The 27,322-nt window shown below is 41.2% G+C and overlaps 1 protein-coding gene across 8 annotated transcripts in view; it reads left to right on the forward strand.

Annotated features, from left to right (window-relative positions):
• The window catches only part of LOC102271300 (glutamate-rich protein 2), an 81,878-nt gene that overhangs the window by 23,269 nt on the left and 31,287 nt on the right, over positions 1-27,322 (forward strand). For 5 of the 8 annotated variants that reach the window (XM_070358262.1, XM_070358267.1, XM_070358229.1 and 2 more), the window contains exon 1: positions 14,736-15,037. The exons of 2 other annotated variants lie outside the window; for them this stretch is intronic. Coding sequence is in view for 3 of the 6 variants with exons in the window: in XM_070358229.1 (XP_070214330.1) it covers positions 14,825-15,037 (213 nt within the window). In the remaining 3 variants the exon portion in view is untranslated. Of the gene's footprint in view, positions 1-14,735; positions 15,038-27,322 lie in introns of those variants that run through there. One more of the 8 variants, XM_070358246.1, reaches the window with a different exon arrangement.

A 27,322-nucleotide genomic window follows, 5' to 3' on the forward strand; every position in this document is an offset into this window, starting at 1 on the left:
TGAAATCATCTAAGCAAGAGATAACAGTGGTAGGATGGAAGTAGTGAAGGATAGGAGAAGTGGTCAGACTCAATATATTTTGAAGGTAAAACCAAGGCGATTGTTGAATAGTTGGATGTGAGAGGGGAAAAAAGGGAGCCAAGGAAAGGAGCTGTCATATTAGGAGAAGGGAAGACTATGAAAAGAACAGGTTTGAGGGAAAAGGTCAGGGACCCAACGTAGGCAGTTTGAGTTGCTGTTTTAGTTCTCTATCACTGCATAACAAATCACCCCAAAACTTAGTGTCTTAAAACAATAAGAATAATTATCATGTCTGATTATTTCTGCTGGCCAGTTATTAGATGGTGTTCAACCAAGCAGTTCTTGTTTAAGGTCTCTCATTGAAATGGTCCCAGTTTTAGAACTGAAAATCTTGTGTCCTAGAAAGCCCCTCCCAAGAATGCAAAAAGTTCTAGATTTCAGTGATGAGTGCAGAATCATGGGGTGGGGCTACTGCAACCTCAGAATCAGTGTGTGTCATGTCAAAGACTTTCAAATAAATGGTTGACAGACTGAGTGAATGAAAACAATGGAAAAAGAAACCTTGTGTTTATTTTACTATTTTAAATTTGAAGTTACTTATTTTGCCTTCAGTTCAGTTCAGTTCAGTCACTCAGTCGTGTCCGACTCCTTGCGACCCCATGAATCAAGCACGCCAGGCCTCCCTGTCCATTACCAACTCCCAGAGTTCATTCAAACTCAAGTCCATCGAGTCAGTGATGCCATCCAGCCATCTCATCCTCTGTCGTCCCCTTCTCCTCCTGCCCCCAATCCCTCCCAGCATCAGAGTCTTTTCCAATGAGTCAACTCTTCGCATGAGGTGGCCAAAGTACTGGAGTTTCAGCTTTACCATCATTCCTTCCAAAGAAATCCCAGGGCTGATCTCCTCCTACTTTGCCTTAGGAAGTTTTATTTTCATTTTCCTCTCTTGACCCAGATGGAAGAAGATTAATATATTTAAGTTTTAAAATTACCAAATCTATGATCACAGTGAGGTAAAGTTAAATTGGGAGAATTTTAGGCCCAAGGAAGAATTGCATAAATCTTCTTTACTTAGTTAACTAACACAAATGTTCAATAGCTGTCTTTGTTGTCTGAGCCATAAAGAGGATCCCAGGGAATTATGTCTGAAAATGGAGAGAATAATGATGAGTAAATAATCCTACCAGTTAGGAATGCATTTGGCTAAAAGTTACAGAAAATCTGTGGCCAAAATATAGGGACTGAAAACCAGGCTGTTAATAGAGTTAAATGGATACAATATAAACTAACTGCCCTTAGTCGCTGTCACTGATCTTCCCCTCACCGCTGATGTTGGCAACCACAATTTGTGGTTCACAATAATGGATCACGCATTGCTGCCTCATTTCGAGCGATGTAAGTTAAGTGTGAAATAAAAGTGTGTGTGATCATGGCACTGAGGCATTGACAGTCTGTGTTTGACTTGGCCAGTCCGTCTAGTCGAGGCTATTGTTTTTCCAGTGGTCATGTATGGATGTGAGAGTTGGACTGTGAAGAAAGCTGAGCGCCCAAGAATTGAGGCTTTTGAACTGTGGTGTTGAAGACTCTTGAGAGTCCCTTGGACTGCAAGGAGATCCAACCGGTCCATTCTGAAGGAGATCAGCCCTGGGATTTCTTTGGAAGGAATGATGCTAAAGCTGAAACTCCAGTACTTTGGCCACCTGATGCGAAGAGTTGACTCATTGGAAAAGACCCTGATGCTGGGAGGGACTGGGGTCAGGAGGAAAAGGGGATGACAGAGGATGAGATAGCTGGATGGCATCACTGACTCGATGGATGTGAGTCTGAGTGAACTCCGGGAGTTGGTGATGGACAGGGAGGCCTGGCGTGCTGCGATTCATGGGGTCACAAGGAGTCGGACATGACTGAGCGACTGAACTGAACTGAACTGATGAATTAACTGTGGTGCTTTGAATTAAGATTTACAGAGGCCACCTTGAATAATCAGGCTAGATCACCATCCCCAAATTTGGTTCAGTCAGATGTTGATATTGATGCACACAGCAAGAGGCTGTGAAAAGATTATTCATATCACTAAGGTCTCTGGGGAGGGCAGGGCAGGGCAGGCCTTTCAAGCAGGTCTAGAATGCTTTGAGAGAGCTGGTACAGAAGACATAATACTGGCTTGGGGTTTTTATTGTGGTAAGGGGAGGGGGTGGGGTTTTTATTGTGGTGAGGAGATAGGGGTGGGGTTTTTATTGTGGTGAGGGGACGGGTGGGGTTTTTATTGTGGTGAGGGGATAGGGGTGGGGTTTTTATTGTGGTGAGGGGATAGGGGTGGGGTGAGGGTTCTCTGTACGGGAAGGGGCTTGTGTGTCTCTAATCTCCTGCCAGCACCAAAGGAGAGAGCACTCCGGCTTTGCTAGCTGCTTGTAGGGCAGAGGGGTAGAGGGAGGATGAGATCTAAAGCTGATGGTAGTCAAACATTAAAATGGAGTCAATCCCTTGTAGCAGAGATGGTGCTAATTTAAGTTGTTTTTATTGGGGGATAATTGCTTTACTACGTTGTGATCTCTGTCGTACATCAACACAAATCAGTCATAGTTATATATACATGTCCCCTCCCTCTTGAAACTCTTCCCCCACCCACCCGTCCGCCCCTCTAGTTTGTCAAAGAGCACCCTGGGCTCCCTGTGTCACACAGCCACTTCCTGCTAGGTATCTATTTTATACATGATAGTGTATACATCGGAAAAGGCAATGGCACCCCACTCTAGTACTCTTGCCTGGAGAATCCCATGGATGGAGGAGCCTGGTGGGCTGTGGTCCATGGGGTCGCTAGGAGTCAGACACGACTGAGCGACTTCACTTTCACTTTTCACTTTCATGCATTGGAGAAGGAAATGGCAGCCCACTCCAGTGTTCTTGCCTGGAGAATCCCAGGGATGGCGGTGCCTGGTGGGCTGCCATCTATGGGGTCGCACAGAGTCGGACACAATTGAAGTGACTTAGCAGCAGTGTATACATGTCAGTGCTACTTTCTCAATTTGTCCCACCCTCTCCTTGCCCCGTAATTTTTAATGTTGTGAATATTGTGACAATGTTTTTGAAAGTTCAGATCCTGAAGACGGGAACAACTGCAATATCACTGGCATTGACCCGGATACCACTGAAACAAGGGGCTAAGTGGCTGGGTTCTTTTAATGATAGAAGGAAAGACACATACAACTAGACTAGGGAGGGAAATAGCCAAAGCAGAGCATGCTGTACAGTATGCAGAAAGGCGTCTGGGATTGGACAGGGCAGAGGAGGAGATGGGAGAGACATACGGAGACTGAAGCCCATGAGTCTGGGATTAGACAGAGAAATCCCTCTGAATTAATCAAACAGTTCTGTTGTCTCCCAAAGACTCCAATGTTCAGTGGAAAACAGTGAGCACAGAATTAGTTTGGGCATACCACACGGCCATCACGCGTTATTATATCATTCCCTTTATGGCTCTGTGGAACTGAGTAGAGTACCATTTACTGATTCGTAGGTTGGAACTAAAATGTCCTGTGGGGAAATTTGAGAACAAGTATGCTAGCCTCTATTATGTTGCTAGGGCTGCAATAACAATGTCCCACAAACCAGGTAGTTTAAAACAAACAAGCAAAAAATCATTCTTCATGGTTCTGGAGACTGAAAGTCTGAAATCGAGGTGTCAGCAGGACCATGCTGCCTCTGAGGTTCTAGGGACGAATCTGTTTTATGCCTCACTCAGTTTCTGGTGGCTCTCGTGACCCTTGGCATTCCTTGGCTTGTAGCTTCATCATTCCAGTTTCTGCCTGCATCTCCCCATGGCCATCTTCCCTCTCTCTCTCTCTCTGTGTCTATGTGCAAATTTCCTTCTTATAAGAACACCAGTCACAGAGACTCTCCTAGTGGTCCAGTGGTTAAAATGCTGAACTTCCTGTGCAGGGGGACCGGGTTCAATCTTAGATTTTACATGCTGTGGAGTGCAGCCAAAAGAAATAGAATACTTTTTTAAATAAATAAATAATCTCTTGTAGACAGTATTAAAAAGTCAAAAAAAAATTTAAAAAGAACACTAGCCATATTGGATTGAGGACCACCACCCCCAGTATGACCTCTTTTTAACTTGACCCTATTTTCAAATAAGGTCTCAGTCACAGGTCCAGGTGGACATGACTTTTAGGGAGACATTAATCAGCCCAATCAGCCGCTTACCATGTTGAGTCCCTTCTGTCAAATCTTACCTGTGATCATGCTTTCTACACTATACAGAAAGGAGTCAAATAATAGCAATAAAAAAAAAGAGTTTATCCACTCTTAGGTATTTGCATTTGAAAATGGAGTTTCAAATCATTTTCTTGATTTCTATGATTTTAATAAAACTGTAGAAAACACAAAACAAACGATTGTTGCTATCTTGTCCACATAAACACTAGAGTTTGCTCACCTGTCCGTAGGTTCAGCAGAGAGTGCAAATGTAAATCTTGGCAAATCCTATTCAGCCTATAAATATATATAATGTGGACTTGATAATAGCTGAGCTGCAAGTCAGAATGAATTTACATTTGACTATATCCAGTTTTACCACTACATAAAAGAAAAAATGGATGTCTTAAAGGCCACAGGAAGTTCAGAGAAATGTTACTGGAAAAGAAAACAGGGAGATTAAAAATAACCTACTATATCATGAGACAGAAGAAAACATGTCATTGTTACTGTTCATTAAAAACAGATAATATCTGTTTAATTAGTACTTTGTATTTATGTTCTCCTTTTAAAATATATTTATAGATCTTAAGAATATACAATAACATAGACTATACAATTTAAATATCCAATATAGAGTTTTTTAAAAAGATAAAGTGCTATATCAAAGGAAAAGAACTATTAAAATATTGTTACATTTTTCTACATATTATTTAATTAGCCTGCTATTAATCACTTCTAATTGCCATTGGTAACTAGTCTTATTATTGTTTATTTAAATAATAGCATCTATATTTATATATTGATCTCTAACATTCTGCCTTTGAGAATAATTTAATAAAAATTTCAAATAAAAATTAGAAATAACCTCACTTCCTTAGACTTCATAATTACATTTTTCCTATTTGTTTAATGAAATTGAAATGCATACCCAGCTAGAAAAAAAATTTGAATCCAGCAACCATTATTTTAATAGGAGGTAGACAAATTGCAGCCTACTCCAGTGTTCTTGCCTGGAGAATCCCAGGGATGGGGGAGCCTGGTGGGCTGCTGTTTATGGGGTCGCACAGAGTCAGACATGACTGAAGCGACTTAGCAGCAGCAGCAGACAATATTTAACATTTTAGAAGATGAGGATTAACTGTAACTGAAATCAATATTTCATGATATGATTTAATAAAATAGATACTAACTACATTATTTAATAATGTTCACCCAATCTGAAGGATATCACATAAAAGTTTCATCTGTAGCCTTTATCTAATGCATCTATTAAAAATTAGTAGTCCCAGAAATCATTCTGGTTACACTGTAAAGAATCAGCGTTATTAACTTACACTGATTTGCTGTTCAGATTCTTTTCTTTCTAGCTAATAGCATGGCCCTAAGGATGAATACTGAGAATAGCTAAAAATATTTGCCAATATTAAATACATTTTAAAAGCCATTTTTAGCATCCAGTATTTTTCACCAATCCTCTTTGTTCTCCTAGAGTCCCCCAAGAATGCTTTGTGACCTTGACAATAGTCCGGGGGTGGAGGAGACTAGGTCAAAACCTGTCATCACTTACACCACCCCACTCTATGATGTATCACAACTGAAACCATTTCAGTGTGGCTGAACACCCCATTTCTAATGTTGGTTTCACTTTAACCGAATATACTTAGAACAGAGGTAGACAGACAGTCCATGTTCAGGAGGACTTGATCCATCACAAAAAGCAACTGCCCTTTTGACTTGGTCCAGAAGGCTTGTACAGCATGGCAGTCACTTCTGAGATTTAAGATGGGTGAGGGGTATGCCTTTTTTTTGTAAAGTGAGAGGAGAAGCAGAAACATTTTAGCAAAGAGTCCAGACAGATGTTAAGGATCCAGGAGCCAATTCCCTTAACTGTTTTCCTCTTGAAAGCAACCACAGTTTGAAGACCACTGGTGCAGGAGAGGAGAACAGATGGACATGTGGCATGTGGCATGATGGTAAGGGCAACACTCAGGACCCCCTTGAGGTTAACCATAATGAATTTAAAATGAAACTAGTCATGTGTTTTCCACTAGCCACAGTCTGCTGGGCTGATACCGGCAGGAAGAAGGTAGAGAACTGGATTTAACCAGGGTTATGGATTTAACCAAGCAAGTAGTTTTGAGAATTCAAAGATGTGATACAGGCAGATAATGAACAACAGAATAAAAAGAAAGAAACTAGACTGTTCAGGAAAGGAAATGTAATCACAATGCACTACTAGACTGTGTAGCAATCCATTTTTATGTAGATTTTAGCTCCTGCCTTGTCATACTGTCTAAGACCAGATTCAAGTAAAGGGTAGTGGCAGCTTGGTCTAAAGTGTGGTCTAAAGTGGTAGAAGTGGACCTGGAGAAAAGTACATGGTGTAAAGAGATATTCAAAATGACGTGACTTAACTTGGTTATGGAATAGAAATGGGGAATGAAAAAGAAAGATTTGTCCAGGCCTCTTGCTAATGTTTTTTTTAAATGGGTGAAATTTTTATTTATGTATTTATTTTTGGCTGTACTAGATCTTCATTGCTACACATGGGCTACTGTCTAATTGCATTGAGAGGTCTTCTCTTGTTGCAGAGCACGGGCTCTGGGAGCATGGGCTTTCAGAAGCTATGGCAAGCAAGCCCAACAGTTGCAGCATGTGGGCTCTAGAGCATGGGCTCAGTAGTTGTGGCACACAGGCTTAGTTGCTCCTTGGCATGTGGTATTTTCCCAGACCAGGGATCAAACTTATGTCCCTTGCACTGACAAGCAGATTCTTAACCACTGGACTACCAAGGAAGTCCCCTTGTTAATACTCACTAAGATAGGAAGCACTGAAGTAGGAAAACATTTCTGGAGGAAAATTATTACTATATTTTTAGTGCTACTGAGCTTGAAGTATCATTGATATATCAAGTGAAGAGATCAAGGAGGCATATGCTATACCAGTTTAGAGGTAAGGTCTGAGAAGGACGTACATATTAGGGTGTTGATGGTGATATCCATGGGCAATGAGCCAAATGAATGGATGAGCTCTGTTAGGAAATGAATACAGAGATTGTAATACAGAGTAAGAAGGAGATTGGAGTATATTGTTATAAAAAAAAAAAGGGGGTGCATATTCCTCTCATCTGGGTTTGCATGACTTTATGTGATGTTGCCTCCCATTAAGAGGTGGAATTTATTTTTCCAGATCTCTAAAGCCTGAACCAGCCTTGTGACTTCCTTGAACCAACAGGAAACAAGAAATGTAATGTTGGGAGAATCAGAATCTAGATATCAAGAGGCCTTGCAGCTTCCACTCTTGCCCTTGAAGCTGCCATGTTAGGAAGTCTAGATTAAGCCTTCTTGAGGATAAATGATGAGAAGGAGGCTCAGCCAATAGCCATTGCTAACCAACACACATGCACATAAGTTCATATTAGATCAGCCAGGCCTGAGTTTGCTCTCACGTGACTATCACTGCATGAGTGACCACAGCCAAGAACATCAGAACCCCTCAGCCAAGCCTCTCAATTTGCTCACCTATAGAATCATGAACAACTAAAATATTTTTTAGGTTTACATCACTAAATTTTGAAGTTATGCAGCAATAGACCACTCGCTGATGCAAGAGCCCAGAAATGAATCTGGAGTAACTCTAATATTTAAATTTCAGGTAGAGAAATAAAAGTGGTCAAAAAGAAAAGAAAAAGGAAAAAAAAAGTGGTACCTGGAGAGATAGGATGAAAATCAGGAAGGTATAGGGTCACAGCAACAAGGAGTAGACCCACAGAAACCAAGAGGTATCTGGTGAATGAGGGAATATCAATAGTGTCAAATATGGCTGAAAGGTCAAATAAGATGAAATGAAAAATTCCTGTTGGATTTAATGACATGAAGGTCATGGTCACTCAGTGACATTTAGGACAGAGGAAAAATCGATAAGTTCAGGTATAGACAGACTTTGAAATGCCTGTAGGGTATTTAGATGCGTCTGTCCAGCACAAAGTTAGATTACACGAGCCTCAAGCCCAGTGGAAAGTTTAGGGCTAGTCAGCGTGTAGGTGGTAGGACCATTAATGTGGATGAGGTTCCCCAGGGAGAGGATGTGGAGTGGGATGGGGGCAGGATCTTGGGGCATATCAAGGGTTTTAGAGGATCCACACTGGTAGAAATACAAAGAAGTCCATGGATTAGGAGAACTAGGAGAAAGAAGTGTATGAGAGCGAAAGTACTAGTGTTTCAAAAAAGGGATGAGAAGTGACTGTGTCAAGTGCAGCCTCTGCTCTAGTAAGGCAGGAACCAGAAAGTCCCCCCTTGAATGTGGCACCATTTGCTAGAGCAGTTTGAGCAACACTAGGCAATGGCTGAAAATTAGAAGGTGGATGCCAGTGGGTAAAGAGAATCACACAGAGGAGAGGGAAAGAGGGCACTTTCGAGGACCAAGTATTTTGCTTTTTATTCATTTTAGTTTGTTTTAAGGCTATTTGCCTTAAGCTTGCTTATTAAATGAGAGAAAAGAAGTAGTTTGAAAAGACAGGGTTATACCATAATGGGATATTTTTTCCAACATTTGCTTTTCCAACTTTAATGACAAGTTCTTCTACTTTTATTTAGTTTTTACCATATCACCCTTTCTCTTGACATATAGTTGGTTAAAATTCACAGATTTGTTTGCTTTTTCCATTAGAATTTTAGGCTAGCTGACTCTTAATTAAGCTGGGGAGGGACAAGGCATTTTTTTTCTAACTTGGAGCTATTTTCCAGATCATAAAGGAATTATCTAATATTCTAAGAATTCTCAAATGATGCTAGAAAATAAGTGAAATTTCCTGTTAAAAAAATTTGAAAAAGACTATACATTTGAAATTTCCCTCTGAGAGACTGACAGAGTATATTAGACTGATAAAATCTCCATCCGAGACTTCCTACCTTATGCAAAAAAAAAAAAAAAGCAAAAAAAAACCAAAATAAAAACCAAAAAAACCCACCATCTCATTAAACTAATTACCCAGAGAATGCTTTTTTCTCTGGATGTTATTAACACATCAAAAGAATTTCGCCTAACACCAGTATATGAAACCCTGCCACAGCAAATTGGTTCTAAGTTCTGTAGATTCCCATAAGGTTTTACAATAGAGAGGGTCTTCCTCTTACCTCTAGATTTAGGGACTCATCTTACCCCAGGGACTTGGAGCCCACTGTAGACTACCTACAGTGAAGAATAATGATGTCACCACCAATTACCTTGGGGACCCTTCTGTAACACCAGGGTAGGGGGTGGAATTAACAAAAGATTTGATTCAGGATAAAGATAGTTGAGGAGAGGTCAGCAAGAGACAATGTCTTTAAGGCTAATGAAGTTTCCTGTTCTGTGAAAGGATTGGTCATTTATTACAAACCTTCCTAGAAGGATGTAAGTTGAAAACAGGATCAAAGTGCCTCCTTATATGTCTGGAGGAAACAAACACCTTAAATTAATACAAACAATTGGAGATGGTAACGCATTTGGAAATTCTGATGGACTAAAGAAGAGTCAGGAGAGACTTCCCTGGGGGTCCAGTGGTTAGGACTCCATGCTTTCACTTCAAAGGGCAGGGTTTTAATCCCTGATCTAGGAACTAAGATCCTACATGTCTTGCAGCTCAGCCAAATTAAAAAAGGAAGAAGAAGAAGAATCAGGATATAATGCCCATGGTAATGGGATGATCCACATTAGGGGTTGAAAGAGGGAAATCTGTGGAGCACAGATTTGTCAGTGTGGCCGTGTGCTGTCTCCAGAGTGACTCAGAGAAGAGCAGAGAGCAGTGGGATTCAGGTTGGATCCACTCTGATGGAGTCTAGCCTGAACTGATGGCCAGTCTTCCCCTTCCCATCTTATTAAAGTGATTAAGTACAACCAGCCTTTAAAAAAGAAAAGATTGTTATTTCACATATTTACTCATATTTAAATTCATCCACACATGAAGAATTGGAAGATAATCATCATTTACATGAGACCTAAAATAACAGTGTTTTGGCTCCAGGCTCCCTCTACTGTCTCTGCAATAATAAACAAACATTTTATGGCACTCTCCTGACTGGATTCCAACATTTATGAAAATCAAAGCAAACACAATCTTGTATAATAATAAAGGCTATCCTTAATATGATAATCAGAAAGTTCACTATTTGGAGAAAGTTGACTATAATAAACTAGTTAATGAAATGTTTATACAAACAGAACTATATGAAGTTGGTTGACCATTTTTAATCCACAAGTGGCAATTTCATACATTTCATCCTTATGTATGAACATGTAATCATCAAAGAATAGTAGGGTGTGTGTGTGTTTGGGGGAGTATTACCCTTAATAATCTCTCATGAAGTTCCCTAAAAACATTGGTTAACTTACATGATATTTCTTGGCCAAAATTAACTATAAAATATGTTAAATCTAGTGTCTTATAGGAATGTTTATGTTATAACTTGGGGTTAGGAAAAAGAAATCTGCCTTCAGGTTAAAAAGTGTAAAGATACAAAATGTTTCACACCGGAAGGCAAAAGAAAGAAATGCGGAAAAGCCTTATGTTTACAAGAGGAAAGCTGGAAATAAAATAGTTAACATTTTAACTCTGAGAGGAGGAAGTAGGGCAATTTGCATATACTTCAAACAATCTCACACTGTTGAGAAAACCTGCAAATCCTGCAAAGAATTAGAGGGAAAAGCCAAAGTCAATACACTTCAAATACCCTTGATGTTTCACAGACACTAACAAGAAAGCATCTTCTGGGTAAGTTCACACATTGCATAAAATAAATATTAATTCTGTTGTTGGTAATTTTCCAAAAAGTTAATATTTTACAGTTCAGAATTTTATTCCTTAAGTTTGCCTTTGAAGCTGGAAAATTGGTTTTTGAAGTTATGTTTTCATAATCCTAGGAATTCAGTCTAAGAATGAAAGATGCCATTAAAGACCTATTTACAAAGATGTTCATCAAAACCTTATTTTTATAGTCACTGTTCATCACTTAAATCTTATGCCTAGCATAGTGTCTAATATAAAGTAAATACTCAATAATTATTCTTGAAAGAAGGAGTAAATTACAAATAAATTGTGGCTTGTACATATTATATAACATATGACCACTGAAAATGTTTTTGAAGACTTATTAAGATTGGGGAAATAGACATTAGAGAGAGTGTTAAGCAAAGAGGGATGCTAACAGTGTATACACTATCTAATACAAGTTTTATAAAGTAAATATATACATGCACACAAAAGGCTAGAAGGAAAAGTAAAATTATTGACTAAGTTGGTTTTTCTTTGTGTTTCTCTTTATGTTGCAAATTGTCATGAGCATGTATTACTTTTATAATCAGAAAAACACTAAATGTTAAACATTTTTCATCATGCTCTGCTAACAATTAGACATGTGATACAAAAATTAACCATTAAAAACTGTGGAGTTGAATAAAAGATAGTTGTTGGGAGATTCAGTGTTTCTATAAGCGTATTTGGCTTTCCCCCTTCACTTTGTTAGAATAAACCATCACTAGATACATATTTTTATAATTTATTCAGTGGCCTGAATGCACCGTCAGAGCTAAACTGTGCTCCACTTTTAACACCAAAAATAAATTCTGTACAAAAGTTAGAGAGATAGGTGAGTTAATTCATTTCTTTCTGTCTTTTTGTAGCTCGAGTGTGCACACGCACTGAGTCATGTTCAACTCTTTGCAACGCCATGGGATGGGCTTCTCTGTCCATGGAATTCTCCAAGCAAGACTATTGCAGTGGGTTGCCATTTCCTCCTCCAGGGACCCAAGGATCCAACTGCATCTCCTGTGTCTCCTGCACTGCAGGCAGATTTTTTTTTTTTATCACTTGAGCCATCAGGGAAGCCCCTTTTATAGCTTACCCTCCTTTTATTTCCTGGAGGAGGAAATGGCAACCCACTCCAGTATTCTTGCCTGGAAAATCTCATGAACAGGGGTGCCTGGTGGGCTACAGTCTGTGAGGTCACAAAGAGTTGGACATGACTGAACAACTTTCACTTTCATACCACTTATATCCACACTTGGTCATAAGCGGATACCTACATAATGGCTACTTTGAAGCTCCAAAGTATTCAAAGTTCTAGGGCCCCAGAACTGGCCAAATTCACTTAGTGTTTGAGGAACAGTTACACAGAAGGCCACAACCTGTAGAAATTGTATACCAGTGGTGACATCTAATCACAGGATATTGAGGGACAGGGCCTCTTTCTTGCCACAATTTCTTTTTTTTTTTTTCCTTCCAATTTTATTGAGATATAATTGAATACAGCACTGTATAAGTTTAAGGTGTACAACATAATGATTTGACTTACATACATGATGAAATGATTACCATAATATTTTTAGTGAACATCTATCACCTCGTGTAGATGCAAAATTTCTAGAAAAGAAAAATATTTTAGGTGGATTATTCCTAAAGTTATTCACACAAAGATGAAGTGTAATTTTTCTTTTCATCAGGGAGAAATAGAATAACCAACATGGGTTCAAACAGGCCCTGGACCAGGCACTTTATCTAATCTTTAATTTTTATAGCTATTCTGGATGCAAGGACTTTTATTCAGATACATAGTGTAGGAGGAGTAATAATGATAGCTAAGTGTTACTGATCAATTGTCATGTGCCATGCTCTGTGTCAGGGGCCTATTTTCTCTCAGGTCCTGTTCTGAGCAAGTACTTTGATCATCCCCACTTTGTACTTGAAGACTCTGGGGCTCAAAGTAGAAGTCCTGTCTGTTTACTCCTTCATGTGGAGGAAATATTTTTATTCTCCAAGATCATTAAACCATTTTTGCCCCTTCTTTCAGGAACAATAAATACTGAAAACACTTTTTTCAACAAATGGACTCTTCTGTTGCAGGGAAGAGGGGTAGGAAGAGTAATCAGTTAGATTTGGGGGTTTCTTCCATTTCCTCGGGGCAGGACGATGGGAATAGCCAGTTAGACATTACCCATGTATCAGTAGTAAGAAAAATTCATCAAAACTAATGTTTTAAAAGGTATTGATCAAGAAGTATAATGAATTTTCCTTTGCCTTTACTGAACAAAAAGTCTTCAACCAAACTTAAGACATAAGGGTGCTCCTAAAATAGAGGAGAGAGTGGTTTGCTATGTCCTTTTAAACTAGGAGTATATCTGTCAATGACTTAATTGAGTTCTTTAAAAAACTTCCATTCTGAAACTTCCATTTCTGGTCTTTTCCCTTTACCTCTTTCCTACCATCCTAGGCTCCAAGGAGGTTTAGAATGAATATGAACAAATGATTAAGAGAATTTTAAAATAACAGAATCTCTATATACACTCAGTTCCTGAAATGGTCCACCTGGCTCCATTTTATATAAATATAATTATAAAATTTACCATTTTTAAGCCTGTCTACATGTCAGAACTTTATATACTTTGTCATTTGAAGCTGACAAACTTCTACCAAGGCACATATTCCTTGAGAGCACCTAAGAGGTTAAATAGCGATTATACCTCATATCATATGGCTACTTCGGAGAAGGCAATGGCACCCCACTCCAGTAAGTACTCTTGCCTGGAAAATCCCATGGACCGAGGAGCCTGGTAGGCTGCAGTCCATGGGGTCGCGAAGAGTCGGACACGACTGAGGGACTTCACTTTCACTTTTCACTTTCATGCACTGGAGAAGGAAATGGCAACCCACTCCAGTGTTCTTGCCTGGAGAATCCCAGGGACGGGGGAGCCTGGTGGGCTGCCGTCTATGGAGTCGGACATGACTGAAGCGACTTAGCAGCAGCAGTAGCACCTGATGTAGGGAAACGCATTCCAGAGATCGCCCCCCCGCCATGCCAGGAAACCCATAATCTTCTCAGGGCGATCTTAGGTTAGGGGACGAAATCCTGCAGGGGACATTTGTTCATCCACATCCAGGGACAACCCTCTCTCCCAACTCATCTTTTACTCCACAGGTTTAAAACACAAAGGTGGCCACCTAGCCTTTTCCCCTCTCCTCACCAAAAACATGATCAGATGTGGACAAGGAAATCAATCCCCCTCCAATCTGCCCTTCTCAGGGTAACTGGTGAACGTGAGGACTCTCAAATGAATGTGTCAGACTGGTGGTGATTTAGTCGCTAAGACGTGTCCGACTCTTGGCGACCCCATAGACTGTAGCCTGTCAGGCTCCTCTGTCAGTGGGATTCTCCAGGCAGGAATACTGGAGTGGGTTGCCATTTCCTTCTCCTGGGGCTCTTCCAGACCCATTAATTGAACCCGGGTCTCCTGTATTGCAGACAGATAGTTTACCGACTGAGCTATGAGGGAAGCGTCGGACAGTGTATGCACTCCGTAGGACTCCGACCCCGTGGCTCCCTGGCACGTGGGCTGCCCAAGTTCCTAGACTCCTGGATCCCGCTCCGCCCCCTTCACGCCCCCTCAGCCCTGCCCCGCCCCGTCAGCCCTGCCCAAGGTTCGCCCCGCCCCTTACCCCTTGCCCCTTCTCAGCTTACTCTGCTCCAACCGCGCACGCGCTAGCGCGCCGTCTCGTCTCCATGGCGACGCGACGACTACTGCTCCACGCGCCCAACACCGAGCGAAGCAGGAGCTGGGTTAGCTTTCTATGTCAACCCTTCCGATGCTCCGCGTGAGGGGGCCACAGGCGGGTAAGAGGCGCCGCACCGAGCACGGTCGCCGTCTCCCCATCTCTGCGAGCAACCTGACCCAGTTCTTACCTCGGACTCCCTCAGGCCGGGCGCTTGAACCCGCCAACTTCTCTGACCGCTCCAGGTTCGGGCTCTGGCGCCCCACCACAGCCCAGGCAGCGCACGAGAAGGTAGGGGCCGCGCGACCGGAGGTGCACCTCGTACTTTGGCGTCTTCCTCTGGCTGTAGTTCGGCGCTGAGGAAGGGATATTTGTGTCCCTGTGGGTGTGATAGCTAAGCGGTTCTGACAGGCGCATCTACACCACCATTCTCTGACCTGCCGATTCGCACATGCCAACTCCCTCCCCTGCTTACCCCCCAAAAAACAATGAAAATAGCCGCGTTCCATCCCAGGGCTTCTGGCTCCTTCCCTCGGTCCTCAGGCACCCGCCCCTCTTTTTTTTCCTCTAACTTTTGTGGGGCGAGGCGGAGGTGGGGGGAAGACAGCTAAATGGCCAATAAATAGGAGGAGCAGGGACTCAGCTGGCTTGTGATTAATACTTCATTACTCGCTAGACTACTTGCTTAGCCATGAAGAAATTTCTTTGGAATTTGAGCAAATCATTTAACCTCCCCGGACCTTATTTTCATCTTCTGCAAAATGATAGGTTTGGACAATGGATCACTTCTAAGATCCAGTCTTCCTTCTTCTGTGAGATAATCAAATTGACTTGAAACTTCCAAAATCGAGCTCCTGTTCAAACTACACTGTGCCCCGGTAGCGTTTTAAATTAATACCTGGCGTAATTATAAATTGTCTGACTTCCCAGAGGGCATAAGTGAAATGGACGAGTATGTTTTTACCCCGAAGAGAGTCCTGAAAGTTGCTTTTTAAAAATAGAGAAAGACACTGAAAGTGTCTTTTGATTTGTTTCATTCTCCTAAAACTAAATACAAATGATCCCCAAATCCTCCATGTTAATTTTTTTTTTTTTTTTTGTATTTGAAGTTTTGTCTTAACTCTCAGGAAAACAACAGCACTGCTCTTTAAGTGTTGGGTTTACCAAAGCTGAATTCCAACACCTTTGTAGGGACTCAGCTGCATCATTCCAGAATTCCAGAACTTCCACTACCCACCACACACACACACACACACACACACACACACACCCCACCCCACCCCACCATTTGGGCTCAATCTGCAACGTTTTCTCCCCCTTCATTGCCCTGTCCAGGCTCAGTTGTGCACTTAGAACTCTAAGTCAGAGTTCAGCTTCAGGGCTGTCTGGGAGGAGGAAGAGTTGGAGTGGTTAGTACTGTGAGCTGTTTATATTAATCCTTGAAGTACTCTGTAAAGCAGGTAGTACTGAAACTGCGGGGTGGCATTTTGGAGGCTTCAAGGAACTCCAGTTTTTTATGTCTCAACACAAAGAATTCAGCAAGAGACAAAGTAATAGATAAGAAGTGACTTATTAGAATAGGATGCTTCTGAGGGTGACAAGTTGGAGAGGGCACCAGAGCCAGAGCTAAGTAGTCTACAGTTTTATAGTCAAAGGAAAAGTAGGGAGGGAAAGATGACCACTTTCTTCTTCATTCTTGGGTAGACATCAGGTTTCCAGCATCAGTTCCTCCTCCACATCTGGCAGGGGAGTTTTTTTGTCCCCATGTGGTCAAATTGGGATTGTCATGATGCAGTGGAAATGAGCAAAAAGTGGTGTGCTGTGCTAAGTCACTTCAGTCGTGTCCTACTCTGTGCGACCCCATAGACGGCAGCCCACCAGGTTCCCCCATCCCTGGGATTCTCCAGGCAAGAACGCTGGAGTGGGTTTCCATTTCTTTCTCCAATGTATGAAAGTGAAAAGTGAAAGTGAAGTCGCTCAGTCCTGTCTGACTCTTAGCGACCCCATGGACTGCAGCCCACTAGACTCCTCTGCCCATGGGATTTTCCAGGCAAGAGTACTGGAGTGGGGTGCCATTGCCTTACCTCTAGCACCACCTATACTAACATATGGCATATCTCATAATCATCATTTTATTATGTCACCTTTTCCTTATATTTTTGTTTCCTCTGCATGCAGAAGAATGTGTCCTAGGACTCATTCACTTGCTGAGCTCACTGGGCAGAATGTGGGTCTCATTCCACCATTGTTTTATTGTTTTGGGACATGTCTCATGCTTCTGTTGCATGGTTTTGTTGCTAAGCAAACCTACTTTCTTGAGTGATCATTAATTTACAGGAATCTCCCATACTTCTTTATTTACAATCCCCTAATGGGATTAACTATTTAATCACCCTGTCCCTTTCAGTATTTTTGTCATTTTACACTTGAGGAGAGTGAATCATACAGGGATTAAGGAACTTGCTCAAGATCACACCATTTGCTGGGATTTGAACATAGGCAGTCTGACTCCAGAGTCTGAATTCCTCGCACTGTATTATGCTGTAAAGGTAATATATAAAATTTATAGGTAGTCACCTTTAAATATGAATGTAAGTGAAAGATGATCACTGAAATCATTTTATACACACTTGAGACTTTGCAGTGAAATATTAGCCTCCCTGCCCGCTTTCCCCATTAAGCTCCTCTAGGATGGAAGTGAAAGTCACTGAGTCGTGTTCGTCTTCGACCCCATGGACTGTATAGTCCATGGAATTCTCCAGGCCAGAATACTGGAGTAGGTAGCCTTTCCCTTCTCCAGAAGATCTTTCCAACCCAGGAATCAAGCCCAGGTCTCCCACGTTGCAGGCGGATTCTCTACCAGCTGAGCCACAAGGGAAGCCCAAAGCACAAGGAAACCCATCCATCCTCGAGGATGGTGCTTAATTAGCTGTCTCTTCTCACAATTTCAGGGCCTGAGCATGTAGCTGTCTACCTGTAACTCTCCCTTTGCCTGTTCAAATAAAAGGTAATTTATAAAAACAAATAGCACAAAAGGATGAAATAACTACACATGTAGGATGAAGAAAATATTTATCTTTCAATTTTTTATTATAATGAAATATGAGATGTTTTACCTTTTTTTGGTACTAAGTCTTTTTAAGGTTTTCTTATTATTTATTTTTCATTGTGCTGGACCGTCATTGGTGCCCGCAGGCTTTCTTTACTTGCAGTAGATGGGCTTCTCACTGCGGTGGCCTCGCTTGCTGCAGAGCGTAGGCTCTAGGCACGAGGGCTTCAGTAGCTGCAGCTCTCAGGCTCTAGGGCGTGGACTCTAGTTGTGGCGCATGAGCTCAGTTGCTTCGTGGCATGTGAACTCTTTTCAGACCAAGGATGAAAACTATGTCTCCTGCATTGGCAGATGGATTCTTATCCACTTTACCACCAAAGAAGTCCAGTACTAAGTCTTTATAATCTGATGTACATATCTCAAATCTAACTAATCAGTTTTAAGTGCTCAGTTGCCACATATAGTGAGTGGCTACCATATTGCAAAGCTCTAGTTTAATATGTTCTTTTCCTTTACTTTGTCGTTGCTTCCCTGATAGCTCAGTTGGTAAAGAATCCACCTGCATTGCAGGGGATCCCGGTTCGATTCTTGGGTCAGGAAGATCCTCTGGAGAAGGGATAGGCTATACCCATTCCAGTATTCTTGGGCTTCCCTTGTGGCTCAGCTAGTAAAGAATCCATCAACAATGTGGGAGATCTAGGTTCAATCCCTGGGTTGGAAAGATCCCCTGGAGATGGGAAAAGGTACCCACTCTAGTATTTTGGCCTGGAGAACTCCACGGACCCCATGTATATTCCATGGGGTCACAAAGAGTTGGACATGACTGAGCGACTTTCACTTTCACTTCACTTGTTACATTTCTTCTTTTTCTATTCATTTAATAAATGTTAATATTTACCAAGGACCAATTTCTGTGACATGGAGTACGTTAAGTACTAGTACATTTTTTTCTTAAATGGCTTAAATTTATCTGTTCTTTGTAGCCCAAAAAACTGGCTGAATTAACTGAGTTGTTGACTGGGGTTTTGGTTGTTGACAGTCAATTTTTCCTTAAAAGCTAGGGCTGTATCTGATAAAACCTAAGAATTGCTGGGAGCTATGTTTTGCATCATGTGTAGAAAATCTGTCTACATTGAGAGAGAGAAGAATAAGACCCATGTGAAAGGAGAAGGAGAGATGAGCAAGGGAAAGTCCCCACTTTAAGCGCCACACTCTCGTGACGACAGCTGTAGCCACTGTGTCCTGACTCCACACAGCTTGTGTATTCAACTCCTGGATTCTACGAGCCAGGGCTTCCCTGTTTGTGCCTAAGCTACCTTGAGCATGGTTTCTGGAACTTGCAACTGGGAGTTCAGGCTCATACAGCTAAGAGACATTAAGTACATTTGAAAAATACATACTTATGTGATGGCTGTACCTTTTTCTGACAAATTATCAGTCTCTGCTCTAACTTTACCTGTGTTCTCAATTACTCTGCTTTTTCCCTGGAGTCAGTGATCTTTCTAAGCAAGTATCATTACTTTAGGGCTTATGTGATTGATTAATTAAAAGTCCTTAGAGCTAGCCTGCTTGTCTCAATCACAGCAAAGCCTGCTTTTTGTTTCCCTAAGCAATCTTAATCAGCCCCTTAAGACATCATCTCTGTTTTTCCTTTGGATAAAACATCAAGTTGTTTCTACCATGTCCCTCCTAGGTGCCGGCCTCTGTACTAAACCCCTTTCCCAGATCATCCTACTTAATGCTTATAATGAGCCAATGAAGTTGGCACCGCTGTGACCCCCGCTTTACAGATGGAGACACTGAGGCCTACAGAAGTTTTAACTCACCCAGGCTTACCTGGGAAGCGGCAGAATGGAATATGGACCCAGTGTCTTTACTCAAGAGCCCAACTTTTTTTTTTTTTAATTGACGTATAGTTAACTTACAATGTCGTGTTAGTTTCTGGTGTCAGCAAAGTGACTCAGATATATATACACACACATACATGTACATACAGTATACTTTTTCATATTCTGCTTCATTATGGTTTATTATAAAATACTGCACATAGTTCCCTATGCTAGAGTAGGGCTTTATTGTTTATTTTATGAATAGAAGTTTGTATCTGCTAATGCCAAACTCCTAATTTATCCTACCCCCTGCTTTCCCCTTTGGTAGCCATGTTTGTTTTCTATGTCTGTGAGTCTCTTTCTGTTTTGTAAATAAGTTCACTTTTATCATGTATTTAGAGTCCACATATAAGTGATAGCATATGATATGTCTTTGTCTGACTGACTTCACTTAGTATGATTATCTCTTTGTCCATCCATGTTGCCGCAAATGACATTATTTCATTTTTTATGACTGAGTGGTAATACTCCATTGTATATATGTAGCACATCTTCTTTATCTGTTCATCTGTTGATAAACATTTCAATTGCTTCCATGTCTTGGTTTTTGTAAATAGTGCTTCTGTGAACATTGGAGTTCATGTATCTTTTTAAATTAGAGTTTTTTTCTTGATATATACCCAGGAGTGGGACTGCTGGATCATCAGATCAGATCAGATCAGTTGCTCAGTCGTGTCTGACTCTTTGCGACCCCATGAATTGCAGGACGCCAGGCCTCCCTGTCCATCACCAACTCCTGGAGTTCACTCAGACTCACGTCCATCGAGTCAGTAATGCCATCCAGCCATCTCATTCTCTGTTGTCCCCTTCTCCTCCTGCCCCCAATCCCTCCCAGCATCAGAGTCTTTTCCAGTGAGTCAACTGTTCGCATGAGGTGGCCAGAGTACTGGAGTTTCAGCTTTAGCATCATTCCTTCCAAAGAAATCCCAGGGTTGATCTCCTTCAGAATGGACTGGTTGGATCTCCTTGCAGTCCAAGGGACTCTCAAGAGTCTTCTCCAACACCACAGTTCAAAAGCATCAATTCTTCGGTGCTCAGCCTTCTTCACAGTCCAACTCTCACATCCATACATGACCACAGGAAAAACCATAGCCTTGACTAGACGAACCTTTGTTGGCAAAGTAATGTCTCTGCTGTTGAACATGCTATCTAGATTGGTCATAACTTTCCTTCCAAAGAGTAAGCATCTTATAATTTCATGGCTGCAGTCACCATCTGCAGTGATTTTGGAGCCCAGAAAAATAAAGTCTGACACTGTTTCCACTGTTTCCCCATCTATTTCCCATGAAGTGGTGGGACCAGATGCCATGATCTTCATTTTCTGAATGTTGAGCTTTAAGCCAACTTTTTCACTCTCCTCTTGAGAAATTTGTATGCAGGTCAGGAAGCAACAGTTAGAACTGGACATGGAACAACAGACTGGTTCCAAATAGGAGAAGGAGTTTGTCAAGGCTGTATATTGTCACCCTGTTTATTTAACTTATATGCAGAGTACATCATGGGAAATGCTGAATCATATGGTAACTCTATTTTTAGGTTTTTTAAGGCCCCTCCATACTGTTTTCCATAGTGCCTGCACCAGTTTACATCCCCACCACAGTGTAGGAGGGTTCCTTTTTCTTCACACTGTCTCCAGCACTTATTATTTATAGATTTTTTCATGAGAGCCATTCTGACCAGTGTGAAGTGGAACCACATTGTGGTTTTGATTTGTATTTCTCGAATAATTAGTGATTTTAAGCATCTTTTCATGTGCCCATTGGTCATCTGTATGTCTTCATTGGAGAAATGCCTATTTAGGTCTTCTGCCCATTTAAAACAATTTTTTATTGAAGTATAGTTTATTTACAATGTTGTGTTGCTCTCAGGTGTGCAGCAAATTGAATCAGTTATATACATACATGTATCCACTCTTGTTTAGATTCTTTTCTCATAAGGGGTGTTAGAGTATTGAGAATTCCATATGCTATATAGCAGATTCTTATTAGTTATCTATGTATATATAGTAGTATATATAGGTCAGTCCCAATCTCCCAGTTTATCCCTCCCTCCATTATCTCTTGGTAACCATAAGTTTGTTTGCTACATTTGTCACTCTACTTCTGTTTTATAAATAAGCTCATTTGTACCCTCTTTTTTTTTAGATATCTCTTATAAGTGTATTATATATTTGTCTTTCCATGTCTGACTTACTTTACTCAATATGGTAATCTCTAGATCCATCCATGTTGCTAACCAATGGCATGGTTTTATTCTCTTTTATGACTAATATTCCATTGTATATATGTAGCATATCTTCTTTGTCCATTCCCCTGTTGGTGGACATTTAAGTTGCTTCCATGTCCTGGCCATAGTACTGCAGTGAATATTGGGGTGCTTGTATGTTTTTTTGGAGGCTGGCTTTTATTAGGTTCTGGGAGGGAGCTGGGAGGGTTGTTTTGAACCAAAGCTCACTGGAGGAGAATGAGAATTCAGAGTTGTGGCGGTTTCTTGTTGGCACCAAGTGGTGGGGAGTTTGCTGTTGCTAAGGTGTGTGGGAATCTTCTTTCTCCCTGCTGATAGTGAATACTGAGACCAGTGGGAATGCACGAGGACCCCACTGTGTGGCTTCCTGACTCCATTTTGTATCAGGCGTCCTTCATCCTTTTTACCCACGGCGTCTTTAGTGGCACCCTAGTGTTTGAGGGAATGCCCCCTGCACACAGATGCTGTACCGTTCTGTAGATGAACAAAGACCCTAGGACGTGCACGGGAGAGTCCGTTTAGCAACTTGAAGGGCCTCCCAGTGTATTCCTGGGTGGCCACTCCAGACTGAAGGTGGAGCTTCAGGTAAGCTTAGCAATCAGTAGGGGTGACATCTGCCTGTTGTGCGGGGATCTGTCTTGAAAGCTGTCAGAGATGGAACAGCAGTAGTAGTGCTTGTTCAGTCATGTCGATTCTTTGCAACCTGGTGGACTGTAGCCTGCCAGGCTCCTCTGTCCACAGAATTTAAGACACATTTAAAAAGAGAAAAACTTAATGCAAAATAATGAAGCTTCTCTTTTTATTGTCTACAGTTTTGGTCCTGAATTTTATGTTCCAGAAATCCCTAGATATTACTATTGATAATTTTTAAAGCCTGGCTTGGAATATAGGGACTGTTGGGGAGGAAAGGGCAAGTGAATTTAAAAAAAACTTAAAAGTTGATTTTTCTCTTTACAATTAGAATGAAATTTATTCAGATATATAAAGACCTAAGTTATAGGAAAATCAGTCTACATAGGCTAATTTTAAAAAGATAAAACATTCCAAGAGAAAACATTGTAACTTGTAAGTATTGGTAAACTCATAAGGGAACTTTTATCAGGTAAGAATTATATTTTAAACTGTATCTTTGGAAAAAATCAAAGGTTTATTTCTAAATGTGTTTTTTGAAATATTTTACTAAAAATACTGCATCTTGAGATATCATTGAAAAACTTCTTGTTTTGGCTAATATACATCTATAAAGGTGTTTTTCATAACACAGATGAACTAGAGTGTGGCAGGTAGTTTGGTTCACATGTTGTTTTTCTTTGTTAAAGGGGGAAATGAAAGCAGCGTTGTAAACACATGCCACACTGAATTTGTGGTTTCTGGGGTCAGCTGAGTAGGAAAGTGATACCCTTAACTTGCTGTATCATAACCATATTTGGATCCAGATCTAGAGTCCGAGTTACATAAAACCAAAAAGGTAACATAATTAGAGGCTAATTTAGTACATCAGTTTTCTAACTTGCAAAATTATCCCTATAGCTCTTTTTTACATAAACTCCAGGGCTTCCCGGATAGCTCAGTTGGTAAAGAATCCGCCTGCAACGCAGGAGACCCGGGTTTGATTCCTGGGTCGGAAAGATCCACTGGAGAAGGGATAGACTACCCACTCCAGTATTCTTGGGCTTCCCTTGTGGCTCAGCTGGTAAAGAATCTGCCTACGGCGGGGGGGCGGGGGGGAGGAGCCAAGATGGCGGAGGAGTAGGACAGGGAGAACACTTTCTCCCCCACAAATTCATCAAAAGAGCATTTAAACGTCGAGTAAATTCCACAAAACAACTTCTGAATGCCGACAGAGGACATCAGGCACCCAGAAAAGCAATCCAACTCTTCGAAAGGAGGTAGGAAAAAATATAAAAGACAAAAAAAGAGACAAAAGAGGGAGGGACGGAGTTCCGTCCCGGGAAGGGAGTCTTAAAAAGAGAGAAGTTTCCAAACACCAGGAAACCTTCTCACTGCCGAATCTGTGCCGAGCTTTGGAAGCACAGAGGGCAACATAACAGGAAGAAAAAATAAATAAACAACTAAAACTCGAAGATTGCGAGTCCTACGGTAACTCCCCCAGCGGAGAAGCAGCGCAGATGCCTGCACGCGCCATTAGCAAGCGGGGGCTGGACAGGGAGGCGCAGCGCGGGCTGCATCGCTTAGAGTAAGAATCTGGCCTGAATACCCTGAGCACTATCTGAGCGAAATAATTTGGGCTAGCAAACCAGACTGTGGGATATCTACCACGCGAAAAGCCAGCCCCAACGTAAGACACTGCCAGGCCCGCACACGGAACAAAGAATTGAACAGAGATAGCCGGCTGCAGACCTTCCCCCTCCGGTGACAGGCAGCCAGAGCCGGAAGGGGGCAATCGCAGCCCCAGAGAGACATTATCTATAAAACTGTAAGCAGGCTTCTTTGCTAACTAAAACTTCTTGGGGTCTGGGCGGTTAACATCTGCCTGAGAAGGTGCGCGGTTTACACCCAGATAACCGAGTGGCGGGAGGCGATAAGTCGCAGCATTGGCGCCGCCAAACACCTCATCACTTGAGCTGCTCGGACCTGGGAAGAGCACAAAACTCAGGCCCAACTGAGTCTGTGCCTCTGAGGACTACCCGAGTGCCTGAACCTGAGCGGCTTGGACCTGGGAGGTACATGCAACCCAGGGCCAGCCTCGGATTGTTCCCGGCGGAACAACCTAGAGCCCGAGCAGTGTGGGCAGGGAGGCTACACGCGCGCCGTGGCGGGGCAGACCCAGTGTGGCTGAGGCACTGGGAGCGCACGCCAGTGTTATTTGTTTGCAGCATCCCTCCCTCCCTCCCCACAGCGCGACTGAACAAAGAGAAGAAATACAGCTCCACCCATCAGAACACCGACACAAGCTTCCCTAACCAGGAAACCTTGACAAGCCACCTGTACAAACCCACACACAGCGAGGAAAAGCCACAATAAAGAGAACTCCACAAACTGCCAGAATACAGAAAGGACACCCCAAACTCAGCAATTTAAACAAGATGAAGAGACAGAGGAATAGCCAGCAGATAAAGGAACAGGATAAATGCCCACCAAACCAAACAAAAGAGGAAGAGATAGGGAATCTACCTGATAAAGAATTCCGAATAATGATAGTGAAATTGATCCAAAATCTTGAAATTAAAATGGAATCACAGATAAATAGCTTGGAGACAAGGATTGAGAAGATGCAAGAAAGGTTTAACAAGGACCTAGAAGAAATAAAAAAGAGTCAATATATAATGAATAATGCAATAAATGAAATTAAAAACACTCTGGAGGCAACAAATAGTAGAATAACAGAGGCAGAAGATAGGATTAGTGAATTAGAAGATAGATGGTAGAAATAAATGAATCAGAGAGAATAAAAGAAAAACGAATTAAAAGAAATGAGGACAATCTCAGAGACCTCCAGGACAATATTAAATGCTACAACATTTGAATCATAGGGGTTCCAGAAGAAGACAAAAAGAAAGACCATGAGAAAATACTTGAGGAGATAATAGTTGAAAACTTCCCTAAACTGGGGAAGGAAATAATCACCCAAGTCCAAGAAACCCAGAGAATCCCAAACAGGATAAACCCAAGGCGAAACACCCCAAGACACATATTAATCAAGTTAACAAAGATCAAACACAAAGAACAAATATTAAAAGCAGCAAGGGAAAAACAACAAATAACACACAAGGGAATTCCCATAAGGATAACAGCTGATCTTTCAATAGAAACTCTTCAAGCCAGGAGGGAATGGCAAGACATACTTAAAATGATGAAAGAAAATAACCTACAGCCCAGATTATTGTACCCAGCAAGGATTTCATTCAAGTATGAAGGAGAAATCAAAAGCTTCTCAGACAAGCAAAAGCTGAGAGAATTCTGCACCACCAAACCAGCTCTCCAACAAATACTAAAGGATATTCTCTAGACAGGAAACACAAAAATGGTGTATAAATTCAACCCCAAACAATAAAGTAAATGGCAACGGGATCATACTTATCAGTAATTACCTTAAACGTAAATGGGTTGAATGCCCCAACCAAAAGACAAAGACTGGCTGAATGGATACAAAAACAAGACCCTACATATGTTGTCTACAGGAGACCCACCTCAAAACAGGGGACACATACAGACTGAAAGTGAAGGGCTGGAAAAGATTTTTCCATGCAAATAGGGACCAAAAGAAAGCAGGAGTAGCAATACTCATATCAGATAAAATAGACTTTAAAACAAAGGCTGTGAAAAGAGACAAAGAAGGTCACTACATAATGATCAAAGGATCAATCCAAGAAGAAGATATAACAATTATAAATATATATGCACCCAACACAGGAGCACCGCAGTATGTAAGACAAATGCTAACAAGTATGAAAGGAGAAATTAACAATAACACAATAATAGTGGAGACTTTTTAATACCCCACTCACACCTATGGATAGATCAACTAAACAGAAAATTAACAAGGAAACACAAACTTTAAATGATACAATGGACCAGTTAGACCTAATTGATATCTATAGGACATTTCATCCCAAAACAATGAATTTCACCTTTTTCTCAAGCGCACATGGAACCTTCTCCAGGATAGATCACATCCTGGGCCATAAAGCTAGCGTTGGTAAATTCAAAAAAATAGAAATCATTCCAAGCATCTTTTCTGACCACAATGCAGTAAGATTAGATCTCAATTACAGGAGAAAAACTATTAAAAATTCCAACATATGGAGGCTGAACAACACGCTGCTGAATAACCAACAAATCACAGAAGAAATCAAAAAGGAAATCAAAATTTGCATAGAAATGAATGAAAATGAAAACACAACAACCCAAAACCTGTGGGACACAGTAAAAGCAGTCCTAAGGGGAAAGTTCATAGCAATACAGGCACACCTCAAGAAACAAGAAAAAAGTCAAATAAATAACCTAACTCTACACCTAAAGCAACTAGAAAAGGAAGAAATGAAGAGCCCCAGGGTTAGTAGAAGGAAAGAAATCTTAAAAATTAGAGCAGAAATAAATGCAAAAGAAACAAAAGAGACCATAGCAAAAATCAACAAAACCAAAAGCTGGTTCTTTGAAAGGATAAATAAAATTGACAAACCATTAGCCAGACTCATCAAGAAACAAAGGAGAAAAATCAAATCAATAAAATTAGAAACGAAAATGGAGAGATCACAACAGACAACACAGAAATACAAAGGATCATAAGAGACTATTATCAACAATTATATGCCAATAAAATGGACAACGAGGAAGAAATGGACAAATTCTTAGAAAAGTACAACTTTCCAAAACTCGACCAGGAAGAAATAGAAAACCTTAACAGACCCATCACAAGCACGGAAATTGAAA

Source organism: Bos mutus, chromosome 2, assembly GCF_027580195.1.
Source record: "Bos mutus isolate GX-2022 chromosome 2, NWIPB_WYAK_1.1, whole genome shotgun sequence".
In the NCBI taxonomy this organism is placed as follows: Eukaryota; Metazoa; Chordata; class Mammalia; order Artiodactyla; family Bovidae; genus Bos; species Bos mutus.